The 25,872-nt window shown below is 44.2% G+C and overlaps 3 protein-coding genes across 4 annotated transcripts in view; all 3 read left to right on the forward strand.

Moving 5' to 3' along the window:
• angpt4 (angiopoietin 4) overlaps positions 1–16,434 on the forward strand; it is a 42,756-nt gene extending 26,322 nt beyond the window's left edge. The window contains exons 3-11 of the mRNA XM_028429651.1: positions 7,879–8,034; positions 8,125–8,246; positions 12,359–12,443; positions 12,899–13,046; positions 13,116–13,225; positions 13,305–13,406; positions 13,484–13,650; positions 13,908–14,041; positions 14,555–16,434. Coding sequence (XP_028285452.1) covers positions 7,879–8,034; positions 8,125–8,246; positions 12,359–12,443; positions 12,899–13,046; positions 13,116–13,225; positions 13,305–13,406; positions 13,484–13,650; positions 13,908–14,041; positions 14,555–14,715 — 1,185 coding nt within the window. The 3' untranslated portion in view covers positions 14,716–16,434. The remainder of the gene's footprint in view (positions 1–7,878; positions 8,035–8,124; positions 8,247–12,358; positions 12,444–12,898; positions 13,047–13,115; positions 13,226–13,304; positions 13,407–13,483; positions 13,651–13,907; positions 14,042–14,554) is intronic.
• A 524-nt stretch (positions 16,435–16,958) lies between these two features.
• On the forward strand, positions 16,959–19,156 carry cox6c (cytochrome c oxidase subunit 6C). Of its 2 annotated transcripts, none has more exons than XM_028429301.1 (4): positions 16,959–17,084; positions 17,897–18,010; positions 18,815–18,947; positions 19,030–19,156. In XM_028429301.1, exons 2-3 carry the CDS (start codon positions 17,906–17,908, stop codon positions 18,938–18,940), a joined length of 231 nt encoding a protein of 76 aa, XP_028285102.1. In that variant the 5' UTR covers positions 16,959–17,084; positions 17,897–17,905; the 3' UTR covers positions 18,941–18,947; positions 19,030–19,156. The 2 variants fall into 2 exon arrangements, with proteins under 2 accessions (XP_028285102.1, XP_028285103.1); XM_028429302.1 differs by having other exon boundaries at positions 16,975–17,084; positions 17,817–18,010.
• Positions 19,157–19,864: 708 nt separating this feature from the next.
• The window catches only part of LOC114450656 (serine/threonine-protein kinase 4-like), a 34,090-nt gene continuing 28,082 nt past the window's right edge, over positions 19,865–25,872 (forward strand). The window contains exons 1-2 of the mRNA XM_028428908.1: positions 19,865–20,273; positions 22,481–22,561. Of these exons, the coding sequence (XP_028284709.1) occupies positions 20,230–20,273; positions 22,481–22,561 (125 nt within the window). The 5' untranslated portion in view covers positions 19,865–20,229. The remainder of the gene's footprint in view (positions 20,274–22,480; positions 22,562–25,872) is intronic.

The following is a 25,872-nucleotide window of genomic DNA, read 5'->3' on the forward strand; positions in this document are numbered from 1 at the left end:
ACATTATTTATCTTATAATTATTTAAAAATTCTTTGTATATGTGCTTTATCTGAGGACGTACTGACAGCTGTGAGTGTGTTTTAGGTTCGGTGGTGATGAGAAGTGAGATCCAGGTATCTGTTAGCATTCATAAGTGACATTCGTGGAAAATATGTCGGAATTGTCCTTTAAACTTCTCTCATCAAAATTAAATCTCCATATTGACATCCATATGATCTCCTCTTTGATTATCAGTTAGCACGGTTTCTCTCTCCTCCTCCTCGGAACAGTCACTGCTGTCTGTCATCCAGGGAATGACTCCATCATCGCGTGGAGTCCATCCAGCACCGTCTGTTCTCACACAGTCTATGACAGCGCCGGTCATTAATATAAAACACTGACTTTATTTGTTGTCATAGAAAATAGATTCGGACATGCAGGTGATATTACAGACTTGTCTTTCAGCGCACACGTAATCGTCTCTCACTTTATCCACTGGATGTGCTGTTCACTGCCGCTCTTCATTTATTTATCCTGCAGCCATCGCTCTGTGTCCTCACACATAATCCAGGCCTTAACTGCATTTGTAATCCAGTCAATCTATTCCTCTGTTTGCATTCCTTTTCTTTACGTAACAGCATTGACCCAGACAGACACAGCAGGACAGGTTACAGACGTGAACTGCGGCAGTCATTTTCATCACAGCTCTTTCTCACCCTGCTGGGTCTGTGCCCTCAGATCGGTCTGCCAGGTTCTCATTGATTCTTCTACTGTCATAGGTCTGTGAGGTGGCGCTGTCCTCTGACTTTAAAAAGTCGCACCTGAACACTGCACACACACACACACACACACACACACACACACACTGCATTGTTGACTCAGCCCATCTGGTCCTGATTGTGGTGAGATGATTGAGATATTTGTCGTGGCCCGTTTGAGGGGGGTGTAGCAGTGATCCAGCAGGGTAACTGAGACCCACACACACACACACACACACCTTGTAGATGGATTGACTCACGTGCACACACACACACACAGCTTTGGCCGTTAAACACACTGACATGCTGTCAGCACGCAGACAGAGGAACATTAGACTGTGATGTTAGTGTCACTGCAGAGAGCTCTGAGTGTGTGTCTGCATGAAACTCTCTAGTTACACTCTAGTCTTGATAATTTTATTTGAATCATAATACAGCACATTCAGCCACAGGCCTGACATACATGCTTATTAAAGTCCACCAGTGGACGTGAAGGAGCGGATGAGACTTTGTGTCCTGACCTTAGTTCACTTCAGGTTTACCTCACTGTTGGGTTTGATCATCTTTTCATCTGACACCTTTGACTGTATAACAGATGGACTTTGTCTGAAGTTCAGGTGCTGCCATGTTGGAAAAGAAGTAGAGGTTGGGAGGTGAAGCCTGATTGTTGATGTTCTACCCAAACACACTTTCACGCTGAGGCCTTTGTTAGTGCAGAGTAGCTTGGCGCTTCATTGGCTGCTGACCGTGGCATCGTTTCCTTTCCATCATTTTTTTTAGCCAACAATTGTATAACAGTGTATTAAAAATGGGCATTCATACACAGATCAGTGTGATAAACAGCAATAAACCATCTCTGAGAAATACTTCTTACTTTTAGTTTTTAGTTGGGTCTGAGTTCCATCCACACACACACTGGAGGCTGGGTTTATGACCTGAACCACAGCCAGCCACCAGAGGGCGACCTGTCAATATCTAGCACCATCCATCCATCCATCATCTGAACCCGCTTTGTCCTGCAGTGCAGGGTCACGGGGGGGATGGAGCCTATCCCAGCTATCTACAGGTGACAGGCGGGGTTATCTAGCACCATCATCCGGTTAAGCTGTTCAATACTTTTTCTAATCATACGATAAAAATCACGAGCCTCCTGTCATTGTAAGGATGTGTTTGTCTGTTGCAGAGTCTTGATGTTTGTGTCCTGTGGGAGCAGGATTCAGAGTAACAGGACTAACTCGGGTCTTTTTCCACCACATTCCCACTCCTTCCTTCCTCTTTCACAATTTTTAGCTTTCCCATAAAAAGAATTAAAAGTTACTCAAGCTAAATTGGAGAAAGTAAAACTTAGAATGGCATCTGTTTTACATTTCACTCTCCTCTCTGCAAACAGGAACACAAACACACACTCGGATTTGTGTAGTAAAGATCATAATAAATGTGTTATTGATTGACAAAAGAGCCACAGGGGGGAATTCTTCAGCGGAGTTGGACCAGTTAAACTGAAGTAACCACATGCTGCTGGAAATGTTATTTTTAAACTCGGAGATGAAGCAACAGCTTACACTGAATTAAGAGTTTGTTTCAATGCACAGATTATATCCTGTGTACATTCTCTCTGAGGGACAGAGCTGAAGTGAACATCGTCCCCCGGGGGTTTTTCCATTGCACTTCTTGCACGGTACCAAAACAAGCAAGTGTGGGGTCCAGCAAGGCGTTACAAGACCTCGGTGACCCAGTGGCTCCTCTGCCTGTTGTTCTGCTTAACTCAGTTTGTTGGAAGTACAGCATCTTTACATCAAAGAGAGTTCCACAGAAATGCAGCTCGGTGTAGGCTGCTGATGGTGGCTGCTGTGGTGACGTGAACTCCGTGCTAGTTTCTGGTTCTGCTTCTTCTCACCAGTGGACTCTAGCTTCAGTATCTCAGAGATATCTTTACAGAAACAGCAGCGGCCCCACGTGAGAGAAAGGTACAAACAGCTCCTGCATCTGATGCCGCCTGACATGATGATCTATCAGATTACCTACAGATTACCTACAGTCCGAGATGAAGGTTTTTACATCACACACACCTTGTTTTGAGGCCATTACTTATCTACTATGTGTGAAGCCTGCATTGGTTTAACTTTTTGTACAAGAAAGAAGTTTAGATGCCATTTCATAGACATTAACCCTTATGCACTGTTCGGGACATTTTTGTCCTCTGAGAGAAATTTTTCTGTTTATTTTGGCCATAACTTTGTCAATATGTGAACAAATTGAATCATTTTTGCTCAACAAGCTTAATTTTTTAAAATTTTTCATAGGTCAACAGTACCCCTTATGTGTTGTTCGGGACAAAAACGTCCTCTAACTTTAACGGTTTTAAAAATATCTCAGATAAATATTTTTTTGAAATTTTTTTGCATAGACCTTTTAATTAACTTCAGTTCTAATCAACAGTAGTGAAAAAATCATTTTCCCCCAGGATTTTAACCCTTTAATCACCAATTTTATAAGGGGTGGTGCTGAAAATTGGAAAAAAAACACAAAATGGCTCATTTTTAATAGAAAAGGTGAATGTGGACTGGATTTTTTTAACCTTTATTACAGTCTTGGTCATGTCAAACATCAGTGAAAAAAATGACTTTATTGCATTATTAGTTTTTGCACAGCACTGGATTTTCTTTTTTTCTCCCATTTTTGACGATTTTAACGTTAAAGTTAGAGGACGTTTTTGTCCCGAACAACACATAAGGGTAGTGTTTGCGAACAGTCCATGAGGGTTTAAACAGGTTATATTTACTGAATGTGCTGGGCAGATCAGTGGAGGGTGTAGCAGCAGGCTGTCAGGGTTCATTTGACTTTTTTTTTTTTTAAATTCATAACAGGGTCATGTTCAAGCTAAAATTGGATGTTATTGGCTGCACCCGCTAACCTCGAGGGCTCCACAATCAGGATGTTATTGTATATTCCCTGTGAGGACCGTGTGTGAGGGGTTGTTTTAGAAACCACCTGTCAGGAGATGTGCTAAAGATGGAGCACATGAGGCGTGTGGAATGAAAACAGCAGGTCAGTGTTACGATGTTACGTCCAAGTTCACGATCACAGGTGGAAAAACATGGCAGCACTCACATATGATCAGTATCTGACAGGAGGAACGGGATGTCTGGAAGTATGCACCAATTCACATATACATGAATTTAATGTGGTTTGTTGTGAGTTTGAGGGTTTATGTGTTCAGACTGTGAAGTTTGTCATGTCTGCATCGTGGCTGTTTGTGGATCCATGCATGAAGTCAGCTGAGGTTGAACAGGTGTCACTCTTCAGAGAGAAACACTCACTCATCAGCTCATTAAGAGCACACATAAACAGATTTGCACGTTGTTACAGTGAAGTTAGGACCTCCTGCACCCAGGTCAAGTTCAAACATGAAGGGCGGTGCTGGAAACAGAGAGTGAAGCTCTGGCTCCATGCAGGCAGATATTTCTCCGCTGTCAGACTCTGAGCCTGAGGCTGTTGTCTTGTTCTGATTTTCAGCCAAAACATCTGGGCGCTCTGATCCTTACAGACACACTGCAATAATATAACAAACCCTGCAAGCATGCTCGTGCATTTTAATCCCCTGTCCAGCTGGAACAAAGCAAAATAAATCTGCGTGAAGACTGTTGGCTTTCCAGGAACGCACTGAAGAAGGTATCATGTAGACCGAATGCCACCAAGATTTAATTCTAAAGCACCGCCGACTGTACAAACCTTTTCCCTTCATGTTTCCTTGCATCAGAATCACAAAATATAAATGAAAGTGACTCGCAAATCCAAAAACTCTACTCACAGCAACAGCTGATATCATCTATCTACATCTATCCAGTCCATATCTGTGGTTTTCGGGGGGTCACAAAGCCTGCACCAAAAAAGAAACCCCCAAAAAAATCATGCACATGTGCTGATCCTACAGCAACAGGGCTGCTCATGCACACCTGCTGTTATCTTCCAGTAATGACATATATACACAATCGTGCCCTCAGTGTAGACTGGTAAAGAAACCACTGCACACGAGGTTTATTCTGAAGAGACTCCACAGGCCTGTCCGTGTTTTTATCTTTCCTCAGAAAAACGAACCATGAGGTCGATGTTCAGTCCATGAAAACAGAACTTGTTGTGTTCTTATTTTTCTTCAACATTTCAGGATGATGTTTCCTTAACTCCTTACACTGTTTTTAATGGCTAACCCTGACCATTAGTTTGTAAGTGTAACTCTAACCGTTACTGAATATGAAAGTAAACAGGAAGTGAAAACATAGCCTTTGGTGCCGGGGGACGAAAACCCTGGACTCCCGAGTTCAAAGGCCACTCCAGGCCTGTCCACCATCCTGAACCTGCCCCCCCAGGATTGGATGACATTGGGCAACATGATCACATGTTTCATTAGCATAATCGTAGCCAAGTGTCATGTTTGAGTGATGTGAGCCAGACGCACAGTCAGACGAGGAGCTCTCTGTACCTCACTAAGTAGTTTTTAACCCCTTAATGTGAACCAAATAGAAGGAAAGTAAAACCAAGCAGTAAGTAAGGACTGAAATTAGGTGGGAAAACAACAGCTGACGAGACCTTGAAATCATATCTCCTGGTTTTAAACCACGTTAGTCCATGTCAGTCTTTGGTTTTGTCCTCGTCCACTCCTCTCAAACCGGAATAATGAAAAGTTTCCAGTCATGGGGAGAGAAGCAGGATAAGAGTCCTGGTGTTTAATGGGGAGCTGAACCCTTCATGTCTTATAAACCTTTCGCTGCACTCTCACGTCACACTGCTTCCTTCATCGGCACTGAACACAAACACAGGTTGCTTTTAGCCGTCTGTGACCAGCACTACCATTTTCAGTCCAGTCCCTCGGCGCTCCTTCACAGCCACGGCTGCCAACTCAGATCCCAAACACACTCCAGCGACACGCCATGCACTTGTTACCCCAGATTGCTATCGGTGCTACTTGCCTGTGCGTCAGTCTTGTTATTGGGGCGACCGCCCCCACTCTGTCCCCCTGTGAAGTCACCCAGAGGGCCAGATCACAGCGAAGCCAACATGTGGTTTGAGTTAGCATCTCAGAACCGAGCATACGTGTGGTGGTGTGCGTTGTTCAGGCTCCGTTTGTGGAGTTTATAATTGTGCATAGCTAATTGTGTTTGTGTACATGCATGCGTGTTTCTGTGTGTCTTTGGTCGGAGAGAAGATGTTTCATGTACTGTGTGTGTGTGTGTGTGTGGTTCAACACAGGAAGTGAGGGTCAATTAAAAAGTCAGTACACAGAATCTCTGAGGATTAAACAGAAGAAAGAACCTGCTGAACTTTCTCTATCACTTCTCCCAGCATGTCCATGTATACATCAGAGCCCGTACAGCAGTTGTGTTGTGTTACGTTTCTCCTCTCTGCCTGTTGGATGGAGCAGCAGGCAGGTGGAGGTTTGGCTTTCATCAGAGTTTATCTGCTCTGCATCTCAGAAAGCAGAACAGCAGGGAGAAACCGGGCAGCTCGTTCCAGCTATTTTCTGCTCGTTTGATTTCTTCGTTAACATTTCACTGCGTCACATCAGATTTTTCTTTGTTCCAGGTTAGCTCACAGAAAAGGCCCCTTGGACTAGTGACCGCTGCGATAAACATCTACCCGCTTATAAACTCCTTTTCTGATTGGACAGAGCGATTCTTGTTGAATCTGCACTGAAGCAGCATGAACATAATAGCATTTGAATAACTTTAATTGGTTAGTGAGAATGAGTAATAATGCCAGTCAGCAGGCATGAAGAGTGATGAATACGATTACGAGTTGGTCGATGTGGATAACATCAGCCGCTAAAGGAAAAGCACAACGAAAACATAACACTGCTGAAAGTGGAGCATTAGTCAGCACTATGGAAACATGACTCAGCTGTCAGCGTCGCAGCAGAGTCCAAGACAAACCGACGGTCAGTTAAGATTCACAGGATGTCTAAAGAAATGTTTGTTTTTTTATTTGAGCCCATGTTCTGACATGTTTAGACTTTGCACAAAAATACAGTTAGACAGAAATATTTAAATAAACTGGAATCATTATCTATAACATTTTCCTGCAGGTGTTACAAATAATGGCAAAACAGCACCTCCACATGCTGTAGATATTTAACTGTTTGGATTTTACAGCCTCTACAAACCAGGTTTTCACTGCAGCTTTCAGCTAGAACCCCTGCAGATCAGCCAGATACGGCCTGAATGTTTGTATGAATGAATGTGACTGTTGGCCACGTGGAAATTTGAAATGAGATGTGGAATAAAGTGACATCACAGTAGTGTGACGTTAAGGTTGAGGTTAAGCAACGATACTAATTTATAATAAACATTCTCATATTCTCATAATATAAACATGAACATATTTTTTTGGGTGTGTCCAAGGAATGAATTTGCATCTTTGTGCCACAGAAACTTATTTGATTTGATCAAACTAAAAAAATGAACTCTAATCTTCAGCCTTGAATATTTTAAACACAGTTTTCTTTGTGGAGAAGTCATCCACACCAGTCAGAGTCAGATGCGGTCTGGGTGTTGCGGCCTGAACTTTGCCGGGTTGGTAACTGGCGGTCCCTCTGGGACCCGGTCTGTTTGTTGGTCCAGCGGTATATTTATCAACTCCCTGTGCTTCTCAGTGGCACTGATATCCTGAGGACGTGGAGTCCGAGGCACGGAGAGATGGACGGATTATTTATTTGTCAGGGGGTCGTGGGTCACAGCACGGCAGTGCAAACTGGCATCAGCTGATATTCCCAGAGATGGAGAGACCTGCGTCTTTATATACCAGACCTCCTGACATGTTTGATTACACATGTTTGAGTGGGTGGGCCTGATGGTTTCAGTGCTGCAGATCCCTGCAGAGCTGCAGGAAACTCTCACTAACTGCATTTTATTCATGATCTCGAAGCTCACAGTTAGACCTTCAGCATGCTAACAAGCTAAACTAGGATGTGGATCTCATTACACCTGCTAAACATCAACATATGAGCATGCAGGTAAAATGTGTGGCTGCCTCAGTCTAGAATCAGGATTTGAAAACAGCCTCATCTTCTTCAGATGCCTCACGTCTCTCCTGTTAATCCTTTTTGCACCACACCTGCTCTGAAGCCTCATCCTGTCTTGTGTGCAGTTGGAGACCTTCGTTCAGAGGAGTTTGAGGCGCGACGTTGCTAACATCCAGTCGCACGTCGTTCACAACCAAACAGCTGCAATGCTGGCAATCGGAACAAACCTCCTCTCACACACAGCAGAGCAAACACGCAAACTCAATGTGGTTGAAGCCAAGGTAAAAACTCAAAATCATTTGATCAGTTGGTCACTTTCAGAACAGAGTTACAAAGTTGATTGTGATCTTTATTTTTTGTTATCCCACCAGGTGCTCAATCAGACGTCTAGGATAGAGATCCAGCTCCTGGAGAACTCTCTGTCCACCAACAAGCTGGAGAAGGAGCTGTTACTGCAGACATCTGAGATCAGCCGGCTCAGAGACAAGAACAGGTAGAACAGTGCTCACTCTAAATCACAGTAAAAGCATCATCGTCACAGTCAAAATGGCATCCACTGAGCTCCTCCTCCATCGTGACCAAGAGGTGTCAGTCTGAGGGCGTAGATCAGGTGTGGGATGACGGTGGGCTTTCCTCTTGTAGTCGTATAGTCGTCCACGTAGTTGACCCTGTAACCCTGTGTGACCCTTTTCCAGAGCCTCTGCCTGTTTCTGCAGTTTGATCGGTCTTTGGTCTCTGGTTGGAAGTGGTGGTTACATCATCCATGGTTACAAGCTGCTGCAGAAACCTCTCATGACTGACCTCAGGCTGACTCTTAAGTTTGACTCTGAGCCAGCGTACCACAACGTTAATACATCATGCTCTGGATGATGGGGTCTTCCAGAGTCTCCCTGCAGTCCTTGCCACTCTGTACGACGTAGCACCCTCCACTAGTGTCAAATTTATCAAATCATTTATTAGAAAAGGCCTTTCAGTAAAGGATTAATGGAACCCTGAAGTCTTAGCAGCAGCTCTGTTGATGCTGATCAGGCATCTGTGATCAACCTTCTCTGTACACACAGAGTGTGTTTCCGCCCGGGAGAAATGAATGTTGAACACACATTCTGTTGTAATCTGACCTCGAAAGAAGACAGGAAGCTTATCAGTGAGAATATTTCAAAGTCATCACAGATGGTGGACATATGTCCACAGCTGTGAGACACACCAATATTTAGAATCACAATATTTTCACTCGTTTTCATTTTGGGCTGAACTTGGACCACGAGCTGTGAAACATACAGATTAATTATCAAGCATGCTCTCTGTTTATAGTAACAGATATAATACAAACAGAGCAGCTCAGACGGTGTGTGTGAGGCAGAGTGTGAGTGAGGTCAGTGTGTGTGTAACCCTTCTGTGTGTCAGTGAATGCGGATATAACTCATTCAGAGTGAACAGAATAGTTCTGCATTCTGATTGGTCGGTTTTTGCACAATAACCTTTAAACTGCAGGTGAAGAGGACATGGACAGAGAGTATACAAACACACACATGACACGGCCACTGGGCCTAAGGGTGAGTCAGTCCCCACAGACCTCCACGTTAAAATGTCCAACAGAAATAAGCATGTTTACATCCTGATAAAAAAAAAACTGTGATTATAAGTTGATTTTTGTGTCAGGGGAGAATTTTTTAACAGGTGGGAGCTGTCTCACAATGTGATCTGCCTGCTTCCACCTCCGCTCCACCTCTTTGCCTGTAGTTGGAGTTTAGGCAGACTGTGGCGCTGCTAACATGGTGGCAGTCGAAGCCTCAAAACGCTCTTCAGAAACCTGAAGGTGATGTCATGGAAGCTTCGACCTGCACTCTCCTGTGGGAGTGGCTTCATGATCCATCACAAATGTCGTCTTTAGGTTTAGGCCTTTAAACGACGTGGTTAGGTTTGTGTAAAGATAATTAGTTTGAGATGAAACTCAAGGAATATGACCTGGAGGACTGAGAATCTTCAGCAGTCATTTTACTTTCTTCCCATTCTTCTCCATTACACACTATACAGACACAACCACAACAGAGCATCAGATGCAAACACATTGGTAGTGTTAAGTTTCCCCTGGGGATGACTGGCTGTTTTAATGACTCCATTACAGACAGGCTTCACCTCATCAGTCAGAGGAGGCACACCTGACCACCATTAACCCAAACATCTTCCCCAACATGTTCTTAAATATCTGGATATGTTCTCACTAAATAGTCTGTTTTAACTTTGGTGCTAGGTGCAGCTTGAAGCTTTTGAGAGGCCTTAGGAGTTGAGCTGAGTCCTTTAAAGAAGCTGCTGCTGTGTGGACAGCTGGTTGTTTTGTGTCCATGCTGAGGTTCAGTTTTCGTCGTTGTTTGTAGCTCACAGTTTGATCATCTCAAAACAACAACTCTTTGTAATACTGACCCACACACACATTTCAGCTTTCACACACACACACACTCACTGTCGCATGCTGCACAAACCGCAGCACCACAGCGATCAGCGACTCCTCATCCATCTCCATCTCATGAAGGAATGTTTCCTCGCTCATGAGCAGGTCAGCATGTTGAAGTGATCAGAAGCAGCAGCTGATAACGTGTTGCAGCTCTTAATGTGACCAAAGCCTCACCTGCTGATATCAGAGCACATCGCTCATACGTGTTTTAAACGGCCACATGATACTGATGGATGGAGGGTCGCATCTGAGTCCAGTCAGCGACACCTCAGCAGCAACTTCACAAAAAAATGGAGTTATTATACTAACAGATGTTACTCTGTTAGTGCTGCTAACATGAGTTTTACAGACTGAATCCTGAAGCCGCCGAACATCAGGTCACATTTTTATTTCACATCAGGCTGTCGGGGTTTTACTTTGCTTTAATGATTGACCGGCTGCACGTTGTCCCTCACACAGTTCGCTGCAGTGGGGTGTTTAATGGTTAGTTAGACGTGCAGTCTCACACGTCCTGCAGGTTTAGAGTCCCCAGTTAGCCCAGCACTCACGTCTTTGGAATGTGTGAGTAAGCTGAGTACATGGGAGAACGTGTAGACTCCACACAGAAAAGCCTTCATGCTGTGAGGCAGCAGTGCTGCATCACTCCGCCGCCTGACTGTGTCTCAGTGAAAACTAAGCTGGAGAGTAGCAGCTATATAGAGTCCACCTGATCGATACACACACAGGAGAGACTGGACACACACATGCTAGGATCAGCTCTTCATAGAGCAGCATTACAGTATACACAGGAAAAACCAGGCATCCTCTTCCTCACACCGTGTTCCCCTGACCTCTGACATCAGGCCTGCAGCAGGCAGAGAGCATGCAGCTTATCTAGCAGATCATCTTACAGGTTGTTGTTGGATCAGTTTAAATGAGACACCAACACAGCCAACTCTGGTTCTCTGGTTCTTCCTCAGGTCAAACCGATGCTGCACTAGTGTTAACAAAGCAGTATTACACATGACACAGGCTAATGCTAACAGGTTAGCATGCTAACTTCAGTAGACATTTGTGCAAAGAGCTCTGAGGCATCAGATCATAGCTGTTACTCCTGTCACACACACAGAGAACCAGCAGAGTGAGCGTGCTGTGAAGCTGCTGACGCTCCTTCATCAGGTTTCATTCATTTGGCTCGTACAGTGTTGATCTAACTGTGGGCTGGAGGCTATTTTCAGCAGCCGCACTGCTGGTTCAGCTGCAGAGATAACGAGGGCCGTGGTCCGATCTGGCAGGAAGAATAATGGTCGGGTTATTAATCTTTATTTTCGCTGCTCTGCAACCAGAGGGAGTAATTCAGGAGTTATAAGCTCGTCTCTGTTACAAACAGATTTGCTGTACAAATAGTTTGGATTTGTGTCCTCCCAGCTGTTTAACAGTTAATGTGAAGACTCTGGTGTCCACCTGCCTCCTCCTCTCTAAGTTTTATAAACGTCAGACTGGCAGCTCTGCAAACACATCGTTTCTCTTTGCTTCTCATTGATTTATTGATGATTTATTGAGTCTTTCCTCCGAGGATGTAGTCGGTCGTTTCAGGCAGTTTCTCAAAGTGACATGTTTATTTTCAAGTCACGACTCCCTCTGGTGAACAGAGGGAACATGACAGGCTCTCAGGAGGGAGTCAGAGGGCTGAAGTGTTGAGACCAAGCAGCGACCTCCAGGGCTCAGAAATGAGGCGCAAGTGTTAAGAATTAAAATTAAAATGACACAAAACTTATGGTGCAAACGCTTTGACTGACGGGCCGGTGCTGAATTACAGCTGCCTTCTTCTGTGCCTGCCTGTCTGCCTCAGCTCCACTCATGCTCCACCTCTTTGCCTGCAGGCAGACTGTGATGCTGACAACAGCCTCATGTGGTCATGTGAGGAACTGCGCTCTTTGGATTCATTGCTCATGCAGAACATGATCCACTCTGTAGCTTTAACAGGAGGAGGTCGGGGCAGAGGGATGGATCAGCAAGATTTTCTGCTGTGTCTTTTCACCATGACTGACCACCATCTGTTCCATCTGAACACTGACAGCACTGTATATTCCCTATGCATCTATTCACAGGAACATTTCTGTGATTTAACCCCGTGAACTGGCTGTGATTCTTCTTCTTTGTGTGTCTGTCAGTCGTTTGGAGAGTAAAGTTCAGATGCTGGAGTCTCAGCAGAAAGGAGAGCTGGAGGACATGAAGGAGGAGAAGAACAGACTGCAGGTAAAAGTTCATGAAAATCCATCATCATCTGTTAGAACAAGCATGCTCCTCCTGCCAGGGTGGATTTAGGGATGTTTTATGTTCATTAAATCATCTGTCCACAAGGATTTTAAATTTATAAGACTGCGTTGGACATTTAGAACCTGAGCTGTCGAGATAAAGACCAAGAACCAGGAACCTGACTCATAAATTACACAGATCTGAGCGTGCCGTATTCCTGCTCAGTGATTAGTAACTCCCAGCTGGGTTACAAGCAGCTGCTTTCATTACAAATTGAGACTAACCAGAAGTCACATGGTTAAAATTACTGAGTGTTTGGCTGGTCTGGGGGCTTTCTACCGGCGAGGCACAGTACGATCTGATTGAGAGGACTGGCCTGTAAGTATTTGATGAGATATGATAAGATGATATGTCTGAGGGTTAAGCGTCTGTATCGATGTGATGTGTTCTTTCAGTCTGTCATCAGGACTCAGATGGCTGCCATCGAGTCTTTGGAGAAACAGCTGAGAGTCGCCAGCAGCAACAGCACCGCCCTGCAGAGGCAGCAGGCTCAGCTGATGGAGTCTGTCCACACACTCATTAACATGGTGGCTACAACTACAGGTACACACACACACAGCAGCTGTCAGTCCTGTAGGAGCTGTCAGACCTGATGGTTCTGTTTGTGTGTAGGATCACCTCCAAGCAGCCAGATGTGGAGGGACTGTGCTGATGCGTACAAGGCGGGTCACTCCGTCAGCGGTCTGTATCACATCTACATCAACAGCACCGACCCTGTGAAGGTAACGTCAGGGTTCAGGCTGTGAAGCTGTCACAGCAGAACTGATCCTCCTCTGACCCGCTCCTTCTCTCCCCCCGAAGGTGTACTGTGACATGGAGACGGGCGGCGGAGGCTGGACAGTCTTCCAGCGGCGTTTTAACGGCAGCGTGGACTTCCAGAGGGGCTGGATGGAGTACAGAAAGGTCTGTCAGTGTCATGAGATGGGGGACAGCGAGGGTTACAGTGAGACATGTGAGGTACAGCCTGCTCCTCCCTGCAGGGCTTCGGCGACGTGTTAGGAGAGCACTGGCTTGGGAATGAGGCGCTGCACCTGCTGACCAGCCAGAGTCTGTACTCTCTGAGAGTGGAGCTCAGGGACTGGGAGGGAAACTCCGCCCACTACCAGTACGACCGCTTTATGCTGACCAATGAGAGGCAGCGGTACAGGTAACAGACTTCTGTCTCCGCCTATGGAATCAAAGCCTGCCCTCCCGCTCTGATGATAGCTGGCTTAATAGCTTAATGAGCTAATGTCACATTGTGTGGCTAAGTTACCGCTAGCATCTTTGCTTGTATGAGAAGTCAGCTGAGACGTGTGTGGTGTACAGTTGAAGCAGCGCTGCATCAGTCACCTCCTCTACTCGGGGTTATACTGTCGTCAGTCACATGTCGTGTGTGTGTCTGTCATCTCATTGATCGCTCAGGTTGTATCTGAGAGGTTACAGCGGCACAGCAGGACAGCAGAGCAGTCTGGCCACCCACGGGATCGCCTTCAGCACCTTAGACCAGGACAACGACAACTGTGACCACTGCAAATGTGCCATGATGCTGACTGGAGGTAGCGTCTCTCCTGCCGCTCCACTGTTCACCATCCAAAACACATCAGAGGCTTTGTGAAGCCAAAGCTCAAATTCTCATCAAGCAGCATCAGAACAAATAAGAAAACACTCGATGGATCCAGAAACACACATTCTGCTGGTTGAGGATCAAAATAAGCTCTGCTCTGTCAAACATCTGTCACCCCTCAGCGCACCTCGTGTTGGCGCCAAGACAAACAGCTCTTTAGTTCCCCTCAGCCTCCTCTCGATGGGATGTGATCGCAGATTAGGTTAATCACAGCTGGAGCTCTCAGAGGAGCGCTGGTCACCATTAGTCTGCTCAAACCGCCGCTATTTACAGAAGAAGACGGAGTAAAGGGGAAACAGGGACAGATAAAAAACAAGAACACATGAAGACCTTGAGACATTATTACACGTTTTAAACATTATAAATAATCAGAACAGCAGAAATCCTCTTTTCTAGACCACCAGATTATTGGATTATAATTTAACCCCCTCTCTTCCTCTGTCAGGTTGGTGGTTCGACGCCTGCGGTTTTTCCAACCTGAACGGGATCTACTACAGCGTCGGCCACAACATCAGGAAGCACAACGGCATCAAGTGGCACCACTTCAGAGGCCCCATTTACTCCCTGCGCTCCACCTCCATGATGGTACGACCGTACGACTTCTAACAGCACCCCCCCCCCCCCCACCACCACCACCACCTCCACCTCCACGGTGGTTTGACCCACTTCTGATCCTCTCTGCACCTCCCTGCTTCAAAATGGTCCGACCTCCAGAACACCCCTCAGATCCAAGGGGGTACAGTCCTTGAGTTTACAGTGAGTCAGCCTGAGCACGTGTTGTCTCCGTGCTCCTGCTGGATCTGATGTTTTATGTCTGTCTGGGATTTTGTTTTCATAACCTGAGACCAAGAGTGATGGACCGTTCCACTCGGCTGCCTGACGGGGGGGTTGACTGCTGCTCACACACATCAGTGAAGTGTCTCACAGCGGCAGCTTCGAGTCTCCTCCCTTCATGACTTCAGATCACCTCCGAGCTGCTGTTGAGACAGACAGTGAGGACATGGAGTCGGTCTCTGTCTCTGTGAGGACAGGAGACGTTTCTTTGTAGTCTGATCATCATTTAATTCTTTACAGCATTCTGATAAAAACCAGCAGATGAGGATTTTTTATAGGATTTATTGATACACAGCAGACTGATTGATTAAGACTGTGATGTCATCAAAGAGGTTAAACAAAGTGTGATGACAGAGAAGAAGAAACTGTTTTTAATATACACTTTGGAAGGTGAGCACAACATGGCTTCTTTACTTTCAGGGTTCATATTGATCCGATGACATGTGGCAGTCACACTGAGGATTGATTTGATCAGACAATGTCCAGCAGGGGGCGCCAAATGTGACCTGTGGACGTCTGTGATGAGGAAATGGACGCATGCTCACTGTGCACTGTGAAGGACTTGTTTGTGTCAAATGGGATCTGATGGATAATTGAAGGACGAGATTCTGTGAGACACGCAGCTGAAGACGATAAGGAATGTGGACAGATTCTTTGCTCTGTTAAAGGACATCGAGCAATTATTGGACTTAACAGAGTCCGAACTCTACGAGACGGAAATATGTTGCTTTGTTTTCGACACACAGGCAAACAAATACACACGTTATATACTAATATACAATACAATATTATCTGTGTCCTATCATCATTACAATGTCAGAAGCATCTGAGCATGTCTGAAAATCGAAGGAACGTGAATAACAAAAACTGTCCATCAGTAATAAATCAATTTAAAGATGAGCTAACAGCACAAGTAGCAGCTATGACGTCATTCCTTAGTCCTCCGTGCTAACCTAGCCTAGCCATGGACTGTACTGTGTAATACCAACTCGTACCACAAGATGGTGTCATGAGTTGGTGTCGGTCTCTTCTGCTCTCAGTCCTGCTAATGATTTTCCTACAGTCACTGTTTCAAATTCACACACACACACATCGTAGGTGTTAAACACACTTCTTTACATACGAGACCGTCTTGGTGAGGAGAAACCCCTTTTATCATGGTTACTTTAGAAACTGGACAGTGTGTGGATGTGTGTGCGTACATGTGTGTGTGTCTGTGTGTGTGTGTTAAGCAGTTTTTTGTAAAGATGGCTTATCGATGACTCTGCTGGCAGATTCCAATGGAGGTGTTTCTGATTTATGAATATTTCTCCTGAAAGGAGCTGCCTGTCTTCACTCCCTCACATGTTGATATTGAGCTGATGATACGACATATTGATGATTATCCAATTGATAGATACAACATACTGCATCTGTGAAGGAAAGCTCGTCCACTTATTTCTAAACAGTCTGATATATTTTGTACAATAAAATAAAATATGGTATAAAATCTGTGTAATGTGTTGAGTCTGAGCGGTACCAGTTACATGTGACATTATCAATATTAATTACACACGTCAATAATCTGTTTAAACAAAATTCAACTCTGCTTTATCTTCAGGTCAGTTTATAAATAAAAATATGTTATAGTTTTTGACAGCAGACTCTGCTTACAGTGCACATAGGTAATAAACTGTCACTCTGCCGCCCTCTTGTGGCCAGCTCGTGTTATTACAAGATGTTTATTTTGCTGGTGAAACACAACAAACACACTTAGCACAAAAAGTCCATAAAAATAATTATTAAATATTGACACATGTTAATCATTTTAATCGATTTTTGTTGTGAACGAATTTCCCTTTTTTTTTTATTGATCCCCAGGGGAAATTCAGAAATTCGATGAAAAGTTTTTTCATTTTAAAGTTTCTTACAAATCTAAACAAAAGACACTGAAGGAACAATTAACAAAACATGTACGTTAATGACGTCATGTCTTCGTCTTGTCCCTGTGTCCGTGAACACACCCGTCCTTCACTCACTTCGCGTTTCCTTCCAACACAAGTTAATTTTGTCCCTCGGTGCCTCCAGTAGCGTCTCTTCCGGTTTAACGAAGCGCAGCTGAACTGTGTTAGCGGATTCTGTGAAGGTCGTCGGTCCAGCTGGTGAGTGCCCCGTAAAATCTAAACCATTCATATATTTTGGTTTGTTTTAGTTTGGAATGTTTACTTTTATCAAGTGAAGAGCAGCTTCTATATGTTCGTAATTTACCCGAATTCTGAACGTTATCCTCTGTTGTTGCCGGCTGGCTAGCAGTTAGCATTTAGCTAACGTGGTCAGCATGATGAGCTAACGCTAGCTTTGTCAATAATAGTTTGTTGTGTTGTGTTGTGTTTTATTCTTTAAACGGAGGGTTATATTATTAATGGTACTTCCACACGTTGTTTCCCCCCTTTATATTTTAGAAAGGTCAGTGTAATGTGTTTATAAATCACCGAGCTAACATTTGACCCCTCGTCGCTAAACTGATTTATTATGATAATTTAGCTGTAGTTTAAATATGACTTATAAACGCTGTTGGACCGTTAAGCGTGGGCCTGTGTGTGGAGACACACACAGAGAGAGGTCACACGGTGAGTGCTGACCTGACTGAGCAGCAGAGAGTCATGGCGGTCATGATGATGTTAGCAGCTGGGTTGTTGTGTTCTAAATGTGGAAAGAAGCTGATCAATTAAAAGCACAGCAGCATACTCATGTCTGCTGGAGTGATTGAAGTTAATCGATGACACCGAATGCTGTGTGACCCCTGAGATCCTCAGGCACCTTGGAACTCCTACACCTTTCTACACATTATCTGCTATTAACTGTTTTAAACTTTAATTGTTTTGTTTTTGCAGCCGTTACTTGATCAGATCCAGATCCTGCAGGGTTAAACGTTGACTGCAGAGCTCATCAGTTGTCCCCGTTCTCTCCTCAGCTGATAAACATGTCTCTGGCAAAGCCTGTGATGAGGGGGATGCTAGCGAAGCGCCTGAGGATCCACCTGCCCCTGGCTTTCCTCTCCTCTTTTGGACTGGCCATGGCCATCAAGGTGAGCCGCTGACAAACTGACATGATGATCTCACACTCTGTGTGAAGTTCTAGTTGCTATGACAACCATCATCTGCTGCTTTGTGCTGTTGTTCTCACCTCGGTCACCAGTTTCCTGTTTGAAACCTTTGCTGTACTTCTTCTCTCATCGTGTCTGCATCACATCCAGCTGACGACCTCACAGGGTCGGATCAGCTCTAGATCAGATACTTTATTCCCCCATCAGAGGAAATTCAGTGTCTCATACTCGTTGAAACAATAACAGGGGTCGTTTGCAGAGTCTTATGACCTCCTGGACCTCTCGGGCCTACGGGGAGAGGAGCCTGTGACTGCGGCTGCTTCTCTGAGCTGCCAGAGTCTTCATCGTGCTCCTTATTCTTCTCTCCACCAAGGCCACACACACACTTCCTGATGAGTTTTTTTAACCTGTTGCTGTCTCTGCACATCTCGCTATTTCCCCGCAACAGACGACACCAGAAAATACAGGACTGACCCCGACTGACTGGTAGAAAAGGTGTCACTGCAGACATGATTTAAGCCTCCTAAGAAAGAAGAGTCTGCTCTGACCTTCTTTGTACGATGCATTGGTCTGTACTGACCAGCGCCGTGTGTGTGTGGTCCAGGTGTTTGTAAGACGGAGCCACTTCAGTGCTTTCTGCATCGATTGTTACAGGCAGACGAGAGGTTCTGCTTACAAAAGCCCACAGCCGTTTAAAATAAATCCATTAGACTAAAACCAGAGATGAGCTTCCTGTGTCCCCCCTCATTCCACCCATTCACACCTGCCCGTGCGTCTTTGTTGCAGTTCATGATCACGGAGCCCAGGAAACAGGCCTACGCTGATTTCTACAAGAACTACGACTCTGCCAAAGAGTTCGAAGCCATGAGGGAAGCCGGCATCTTCGAGAGCGTGCAGCCTTCTGGGAAGTGAAGTCGCAGTGAGTGACCGTCTCGCAGCAGCACGCAGTCACATCGGTGTCCACGGTGACCGCGGTCTGACCCCCTGTGTGCTTCTTGCAGCTCTGCTTCCTGTCACTCATTCCCGGACTGAAGATGGTTCCCTCTCAGACACACGGCAGCGTTATTTACCGACCAGACGTCGTTATGTTGTTTATTTCCTCTAAATAAAACTATTCTATCAATGTGAGAAATGTTTCATCTTTCTGTGTATTTTTAAGTCTCCTTTTTTAGTCTGTCTGTGTTTTTACATGTGCTGAAAAATATAAAAAAAAATATTTTTTTAATTTAAACCCATTTTAAAAATCCCACTAATCCCTTTACAGTAAAGTGCTGACATGTGATGGATCCTTAGGCACACTGTTGCTCATCTTTGAACCTACAAAAGCCCTTGTTTACTTTGAATTATGATGTATTTGTGGTGCATAATGCAGCTTCAGATTTATGAGATGTTTTTAACTCAATACTGATGATTTCTGCTGTTTGCACAGCTTGTTATGAGATTAAGAATAACTGTATTAACCCCTGTAGGATAGCGGCAGATTAGAAAAAGAAGCAGCAAATATATATAACACGTGTGAACATAAACACAGTTAATGTAACTGGAAAGTTTGAGATGCACCTGAGATGATGCTTTAGTTGTAGTTTGTGCAGCTCTGACAGCCACAGATGAAGACATATTGTCTGTTATCTGTTTGAGATTTAATCATTACTTATTTAATTATCAAAAAAACACTAAAACTATTGCAGCCCGCTGCATTGAATCGTTTCCAGATCACAGTATTGATTAAGGCTCCTCTGAAACGTGTTTACAGTCCATTGTAAATAATGTCGGCGTGTGTTTGGCGCCCCCCTGTGGCCGCCGCTCCGCACTGCGCTCTTTGTTTTCCTGCCCACTCTTCACTTCACTTCCTGGTTTGTTTCACGGCGGCTGCGAAACGGTCTGTCAAACAAGTCTAAAGTTGTCCGGACACGGTACCAGGATGAACCCAGCGGCCAGGCCGCGGCAGCCGAGAGGAGCCGGAGCCCGACGCGCAGAATGAGTCGCAGACGTGGGTTTTTCGCGGCTGTAGCAGGAACGTTGTTAGCAGGGACGGAGCGGGCTAGCTGCCCCGCTAGCTGCTGCTGCTGCTGCTGCTGCTAACAACCAGTTAGCCGAGCCGAGCCGAGCCGAGCTGAGCGGTCTGCGGCGGTTCGAGCGTTTGAAACAGTGACAGGCTCGGTTCAAGTTTGTCCCGAGTCAGGACGAGTTAAAGAACAAACATGGAGAACAAGGACAAAGTGCAGATGAGGAATCACCCGCGCAGGTAAAGCTAAGCTAAGAGTCGAAGCTCATTGATCGTGTCTGTCCGAGCTGAAGTTTGGTGAAGAGCAGCCAGAAATTGATAACTGATAAAAACATGTCTGCTGTCAGAACACCTGGGGCCTGTGTTAAACCGTGTTAAACTGTGTTAAACCGTGTTAAACTGTGTTAAACTGTGTTAAACTGTGTTAAACTGTGTTAAACTGTGTCCTCACAGAGAAGAACTTTCTGCACATGCTGGTTCTGAACTGATCTGAACTGTTGTGTCAGATCTTTGGGCTCATCCCTGTCAAAGACCTGCTGATCCACTTTAGTGCCTTTAATTCAGTTTGTGGAGCTCAGCTGCTGTAATCTCATCAGCTTTGTGTGTCTGTGTGTGTCTGGTTTTTGTGGTATGAAATGAGGCCACTGGAAACACTGATGTTAAAATGTCATGAGGTGTTGTCGGCTGTGTCGTCACTAATGCTGAAACATGGAGCTGTAGGTGTGTTTTTAATCGATTGATTGATTTGTGGGAAGATTTCTGAGATCGTTTGGATAAAAATGGACATAGAGGTGCAGGTGTCAGGCAGCCGCAAAACATAAAATAGTTCTCAGGCTCTTTCTGAGTCATATTTACCTTTTTAAAAACTTTCAAACAGCCGAACCGTTCCTAGCTGTGTTTGGAGGATTGAGATGAACTCATGAACATTCTTACATCAGCTGGATGAGGAAACAGTGGAGGAGTGAGTGGACATGATAACAACAGAGTGTGTGTGTGTGTGTGTGTGTGTGTGTGTGTGTCAGCATCCTCCTGATAAGTGGACAGAATAGGAACTCGTCAGTTCCTCCTGTCGAACACACTGAGCCAACAAACAGACAAACAGACCGGAGTGTGTGAGGATCAGCCTGTTGTTAAGTTTAATATGCAGATTATTTCTTTATTTGTTCGGGTCGATTAACCCTCTGAACACCAAACACCTCCTGACTCACATGTTCAGTCAGTGCGGAGGCTGAAATCATAGAAGACCACAGGCTGTGAATGTGTTTGCAGCTGTTCTCACATCAGCTGTAGAAAGCTGCAGATCAGACCCCTCGCTGTAACCCGCACGGCTCTGCTGAGGTCTGGTTAAATCAGAGCGGGCGCTCTGCACATGTGAGTCAGGCGCTGCCAAGGTAGCTTAAAAATAGCAGCACTGTATTACATACTTGAAAGATACACAATAATAAAAATGGAGCAATGGAAAGAGCCTAAATTTAGTCACGTAAACTCAGACATATTCACTGAGGAGCTGAGGAGCAGCGTACAGGCTGCAGGGCACCGTTAGCATTAGCCTGCTGCGCTCAGTGTCCTCTGTGGGTTGAGGTGGACACACTGAGACACACTGAGACACACTGAGACACAGCCCTGCTCACAGGTGAACTGAGCATGAGGCCCAGAGTCACTGCTCTGTTGAGCTGTTCTGTGTCAGTGTGCAGTTCAGAGGACCTCCGGCTGTTTATCACGTGAGTCCCTGTGTGTGATGGGACGGAGGACTTCCACTTTTTAACACCAGTAAACGTGTGGTGTGGCTCTGCCCTGCGTGGCGCACACAGCTTAGTTTGACAGTTCCTCCGCCTTCCTGCAGCTCCTGAGAACAGTTTGAAGCTATTTGTGTTTGTACAGACACTATTTTTATCTCCCGGCTTCAAACATCCACACGAGGTTTAATCGTTCTGCTGATTCTTCAAAGTGATCAGCGACAGAAGCCTGGTGCCAGTCAGGTCTTATCTCTGGCACTGCCTCAGTGATGATGGAACATTTTATAGAGTCACAGCATGAGCGTGTGTGCGCCTGACAAATGGACAAATATGTATTATAATACATATATATATGTATTATAATATATATATATATATATATATGTATTATAATACATATATATATATATATATAGGTGTATTATAATACTTTGGGTTTGTTGGACACTTGGAAGTGAAAGTGATGCTAACTGTCTCCCTCTGTCCCTCCCTCTCCCTCCCCCTGTCTCCCTCTCCCTCCCTCTGTCTCCCTCCCCCTGTCTCCCCCTGTCTCTCCCCCTGTCTCCCTCTCTCTCTCCCCCTGTCTCCCCCTGCCTCCCCCTCCCTCCCCCTGTCTCCCTCTCTCTCTCCCCCTGTCTCCCTCTGTCTCCCTCTCTCTCTCCCCCTGTCTCCCTCTCTCTCTCCCCCTGTCTCCCTCTGTCTCCGGCGCAGACAGCTGAAGAAGCTGAGTGAGGACAGCCTCACCAAGCAGCCAGAGGAAGTCTTCGATGTCCTGGAGAAGCTGGGTGAAGGGTGAGTCTCTGACGGTCCTCACACACAGACGGACGTGGTGTTACAGCGCGTCTGTGTTCAGACGGGATAAACAGTCATTTCCTGTCTGTCTCAATCTGCTGGTATCTGTCAGTCAGCCGTGAAGCTCCTCCCTCCTCCGCGCCCGTCAACGTAAACATGGCCTCTTCATATCCTGTTTCTTAACGCGCTTCCTGTTTCCTTCACTTTTTAAAGCGCTGCATTTGTGTGATGAACTGAACGTGTGTGAACCAATCGGCTGCGGTCAGGAACACCTGCAGGCGGAGGTGGTGACAGCTGCTTTCTGTTAGTTCCTCCTTTATGAAATGACTTGAACAGACTGACAAACCAGCAGGACTCCTGTTCACAGCCCGATTACACATTTTTATTGATTGATGATCGGCCACATAAATCCTGATTGAAGCACTGACATGTTTCATCAGAGGGTTCAGAAACACGCAGTTCACTCAGCACTCACTTCCTGTTTGTGTGTCACATGGTCTCCTCATGCCGCCTTTTTAGCAGACCAGCGGTGGGTCTTGAGTATTTTGAACATAATGGCCAAACACTAATATTATAGAGCCGTTTGTCACATGACCCAGGCGAATCAATCAGGAGAGTCTGTGTCTGAGCAGCATGCTGCACCACAAACGTCCTAGCTAGCTTATTTCTGTGATGCTAAAAGAAGCAGCGGGCTGTGTGAATAACACACACACACACAGAGTGGGTATCTTTGTGGGTTTGTGGTTTGTCTTTTGTGCCTGCTGCGACACAGCAACATGCTGAAATGTCCTCCGGCTCGCTAACACAACAGCACATTGGCTGTTGGTGATGATGCTACACGAGTTTTAAATGCTGAATGATTGGTTAAGATCTTGGTGTGAGCTGTGGACGATGCTGCAGAGCAAGACAAAAAGAGCCAAGAACAGAGATCAGGATCAGTGGGTCACAGCAGGAGCTGACCGACAACACAATCAGAATCAGAGTCAGAACCGTGTTTATTGCCATGTAAGTGAAGGGGATTCACATTACTAGGAATTTGCCTTAGTGATTGGTGCGTACGTAAAAACATATAATAATTAACATAAAATAAGATAAAACTAAAATAAAATTAAGGTAAAACTAGGGTAAAATTAAGGTAAGATTAAGATAAGAGTAAGATAAAATTAAGGTAAAATTAAGGTAAGATTAAGATAAGATTAAGACAAAATTAAGGTAAAATTAGGGTAAAACAAGTGTGGCGGATGTGTTCTAACACAGCATAGAATCAGAATCGTGTTTATTGCCATGTACTAGGAATTTGCCTTAGTGATTGGTGTGTACATAAAAACATAATAATTAACATGAAATAAGATAAAACTAAAATAAAATTAAGGTAAAACTAGGGTAAAATTAAGGTAAAATTAAGATAAAATTAAGACAAAATTAAGGTAAAATTAAGGTAAAATTAGGGTAAAACAAGTGTGGCGGATGTGTTCTAACACAGCATAGAATCAGAATCGTGTTTATTGCCATGTACTAGGAATTTGCCTTAGTGATTGGTGTGTACATAAAAACATAATAATTAACATGAAATAAGATAAAACTAAGATAAAATTAAGGTATAACTAGCGTAAAATTAAGGTAAGATTAAGATAAAATTAGGGTAAAATTAAGGTAGGATTAAGATAAGAGTAAGATAAAATTAAGGTAAAATTAAGGTAAGATTAAGATAAGATTAAGACAAAATTAAGGTAAAATTAAGGTAAGATTAGGGTAAAACAAGTGTGGCGGATGTGTTCTAATTAAACATGGGGGGGATTTTTAATGAAGGGAGTAAAAAAAAAGGCACATTAGCTCAATAACTTTTTTTTTTTTTTTTCCAGACCAGTCATTCATATGTGTAATACCAGTGTGCTTTACAGGCACGGTAGACTGCTGCACATCTGCTCTTTTGTCTGTGAAAGAGGTTGATTCCAGCGCTTTGTTGCAGCTGAAGTGACCCATCTTGTATGATTACACATTTCATTATCAAAGGGTGCAATAGTGACTAATGCGACTGGAGCGAACATTTAATCCTTTGATCCTTTAATTTTGTCATCATTGTTTCAGTTTGTGATGAAGCTCCTTGTAATTACATTCAACAATTAAAAAGAATGAAGAGATACTACCTACTGTAAACTAGTAAATGTTTTCAATGAATAGAACAGGAAGGTTGTCTTTCAAATATTATTTCATTCCACTGACTATACTTCCTGGTCTTTCTTGAAACTGTACCTGCAGAACAGACTGAATACATGAACTTATTGTAACAGGGTGATGATGCAACCTAGATATGCAGACACAGAATTTGACCTTTTGGTATAATGTTGCCGATTGTGATCATTTTTTGTTGCATACCCGAGGTAAAAATATGACCCTAGCATAAATAAAGCTTTGGGAAATAAATATAGGAAAAAAAAAGTACACCAAGAAAACGTATATAAATACATTTAGAGACGAATAAGAACATGCCAGTGCCTGTTCATGGCTGACATATACTGTGCAAACATGTGGACATAGTGTTATGGCTGAACAGCGTGTACATTAAAATCTAGAGTAAACAAAAATAGTTTCTCATTTTAAGAAGTAGTATACTTTGTCAGCTGACTTAAACTAGCATATACCAGCAAGCTTATCAGGCTAATTACCTATGCTAATGCTAACAGGCTAAAATGATCTTATTAACACTTTTTTCCTCCACTAATCTTTTAAATAATTCTTACTGGTTTGTTTTCTAAAGGAAACACCTGGTAAAGGTTCTATAGTGTGAGTGAGGTGAGTGTACTTGCAGTCTGTCTTTTTTCACAATTGTTTTCACAAATATAGTGATACAGTTGTGTCCATGAGTTTAAATCAAAAAAGTTTAAACTCATATAAATAAGCCGTGTGTGTGCTCTTGCACCATTCGGTGCTCGGGCCCTAAAAAGTCAGACTGTATGACCTTGACCTACAGAGCTCACATTCAGGGATGAAAACACAAGTCTGGATTGTCCTCAGGGCAATAGAGCCCTCTGGTGGAGTGTCTTTCCTATTACACATACATAAGTAACTCAACTTTTATAGAAATCAGTGATTATTCTTTCATTGTGTGCAATAAAGGTATGCAACCAAAGCAAAGAAAGTATTTAAAAAACATGTAGATATTAACTTGCATGCTTATTTTGAAGGTAACAGTTTAATACTTGATTATCATTGCAGTTGTCATACACAGTAAGGATCATTATTCAGGAGGAGCTGTTAAGTAATAAATCAATGAATCACATCTGGACATGTTAAACTAGTATTCAGCTTAT

This window comes from Parambassis ranga, chromosome 18 (genome assembly GCF_900634625.1).
Source record: "Parambassis ranga chromosome 18, fParRan2.1, whole genome shotgun sequence".
Classification (NCBI taxonomy): domain Eukaryota; kingdom Metazoa; phylum Chordata; class Actinopteri; family Ambassidae; genus Parambassis; species Parambassis ranga.

What these genes read in the sequence shown, in the direction of transcription:
- cox6c (XM_028429301.1), top strand. Translation starts at nt 17,906, where the DNA reads ATGTCTCTGGCAAAGCCTGTGATGAGGGGGATGCTAGCGAAGCGCCTG. An exon ending in GACTGGCCATGGCCATCAAG is followed by an intron (nt 18,011 to 18,814) that starts GTGAGCCGCTGA and finishes TCTTTGTTGCAG; the next exon opens with TTCATGATCACGGAGCCCAG.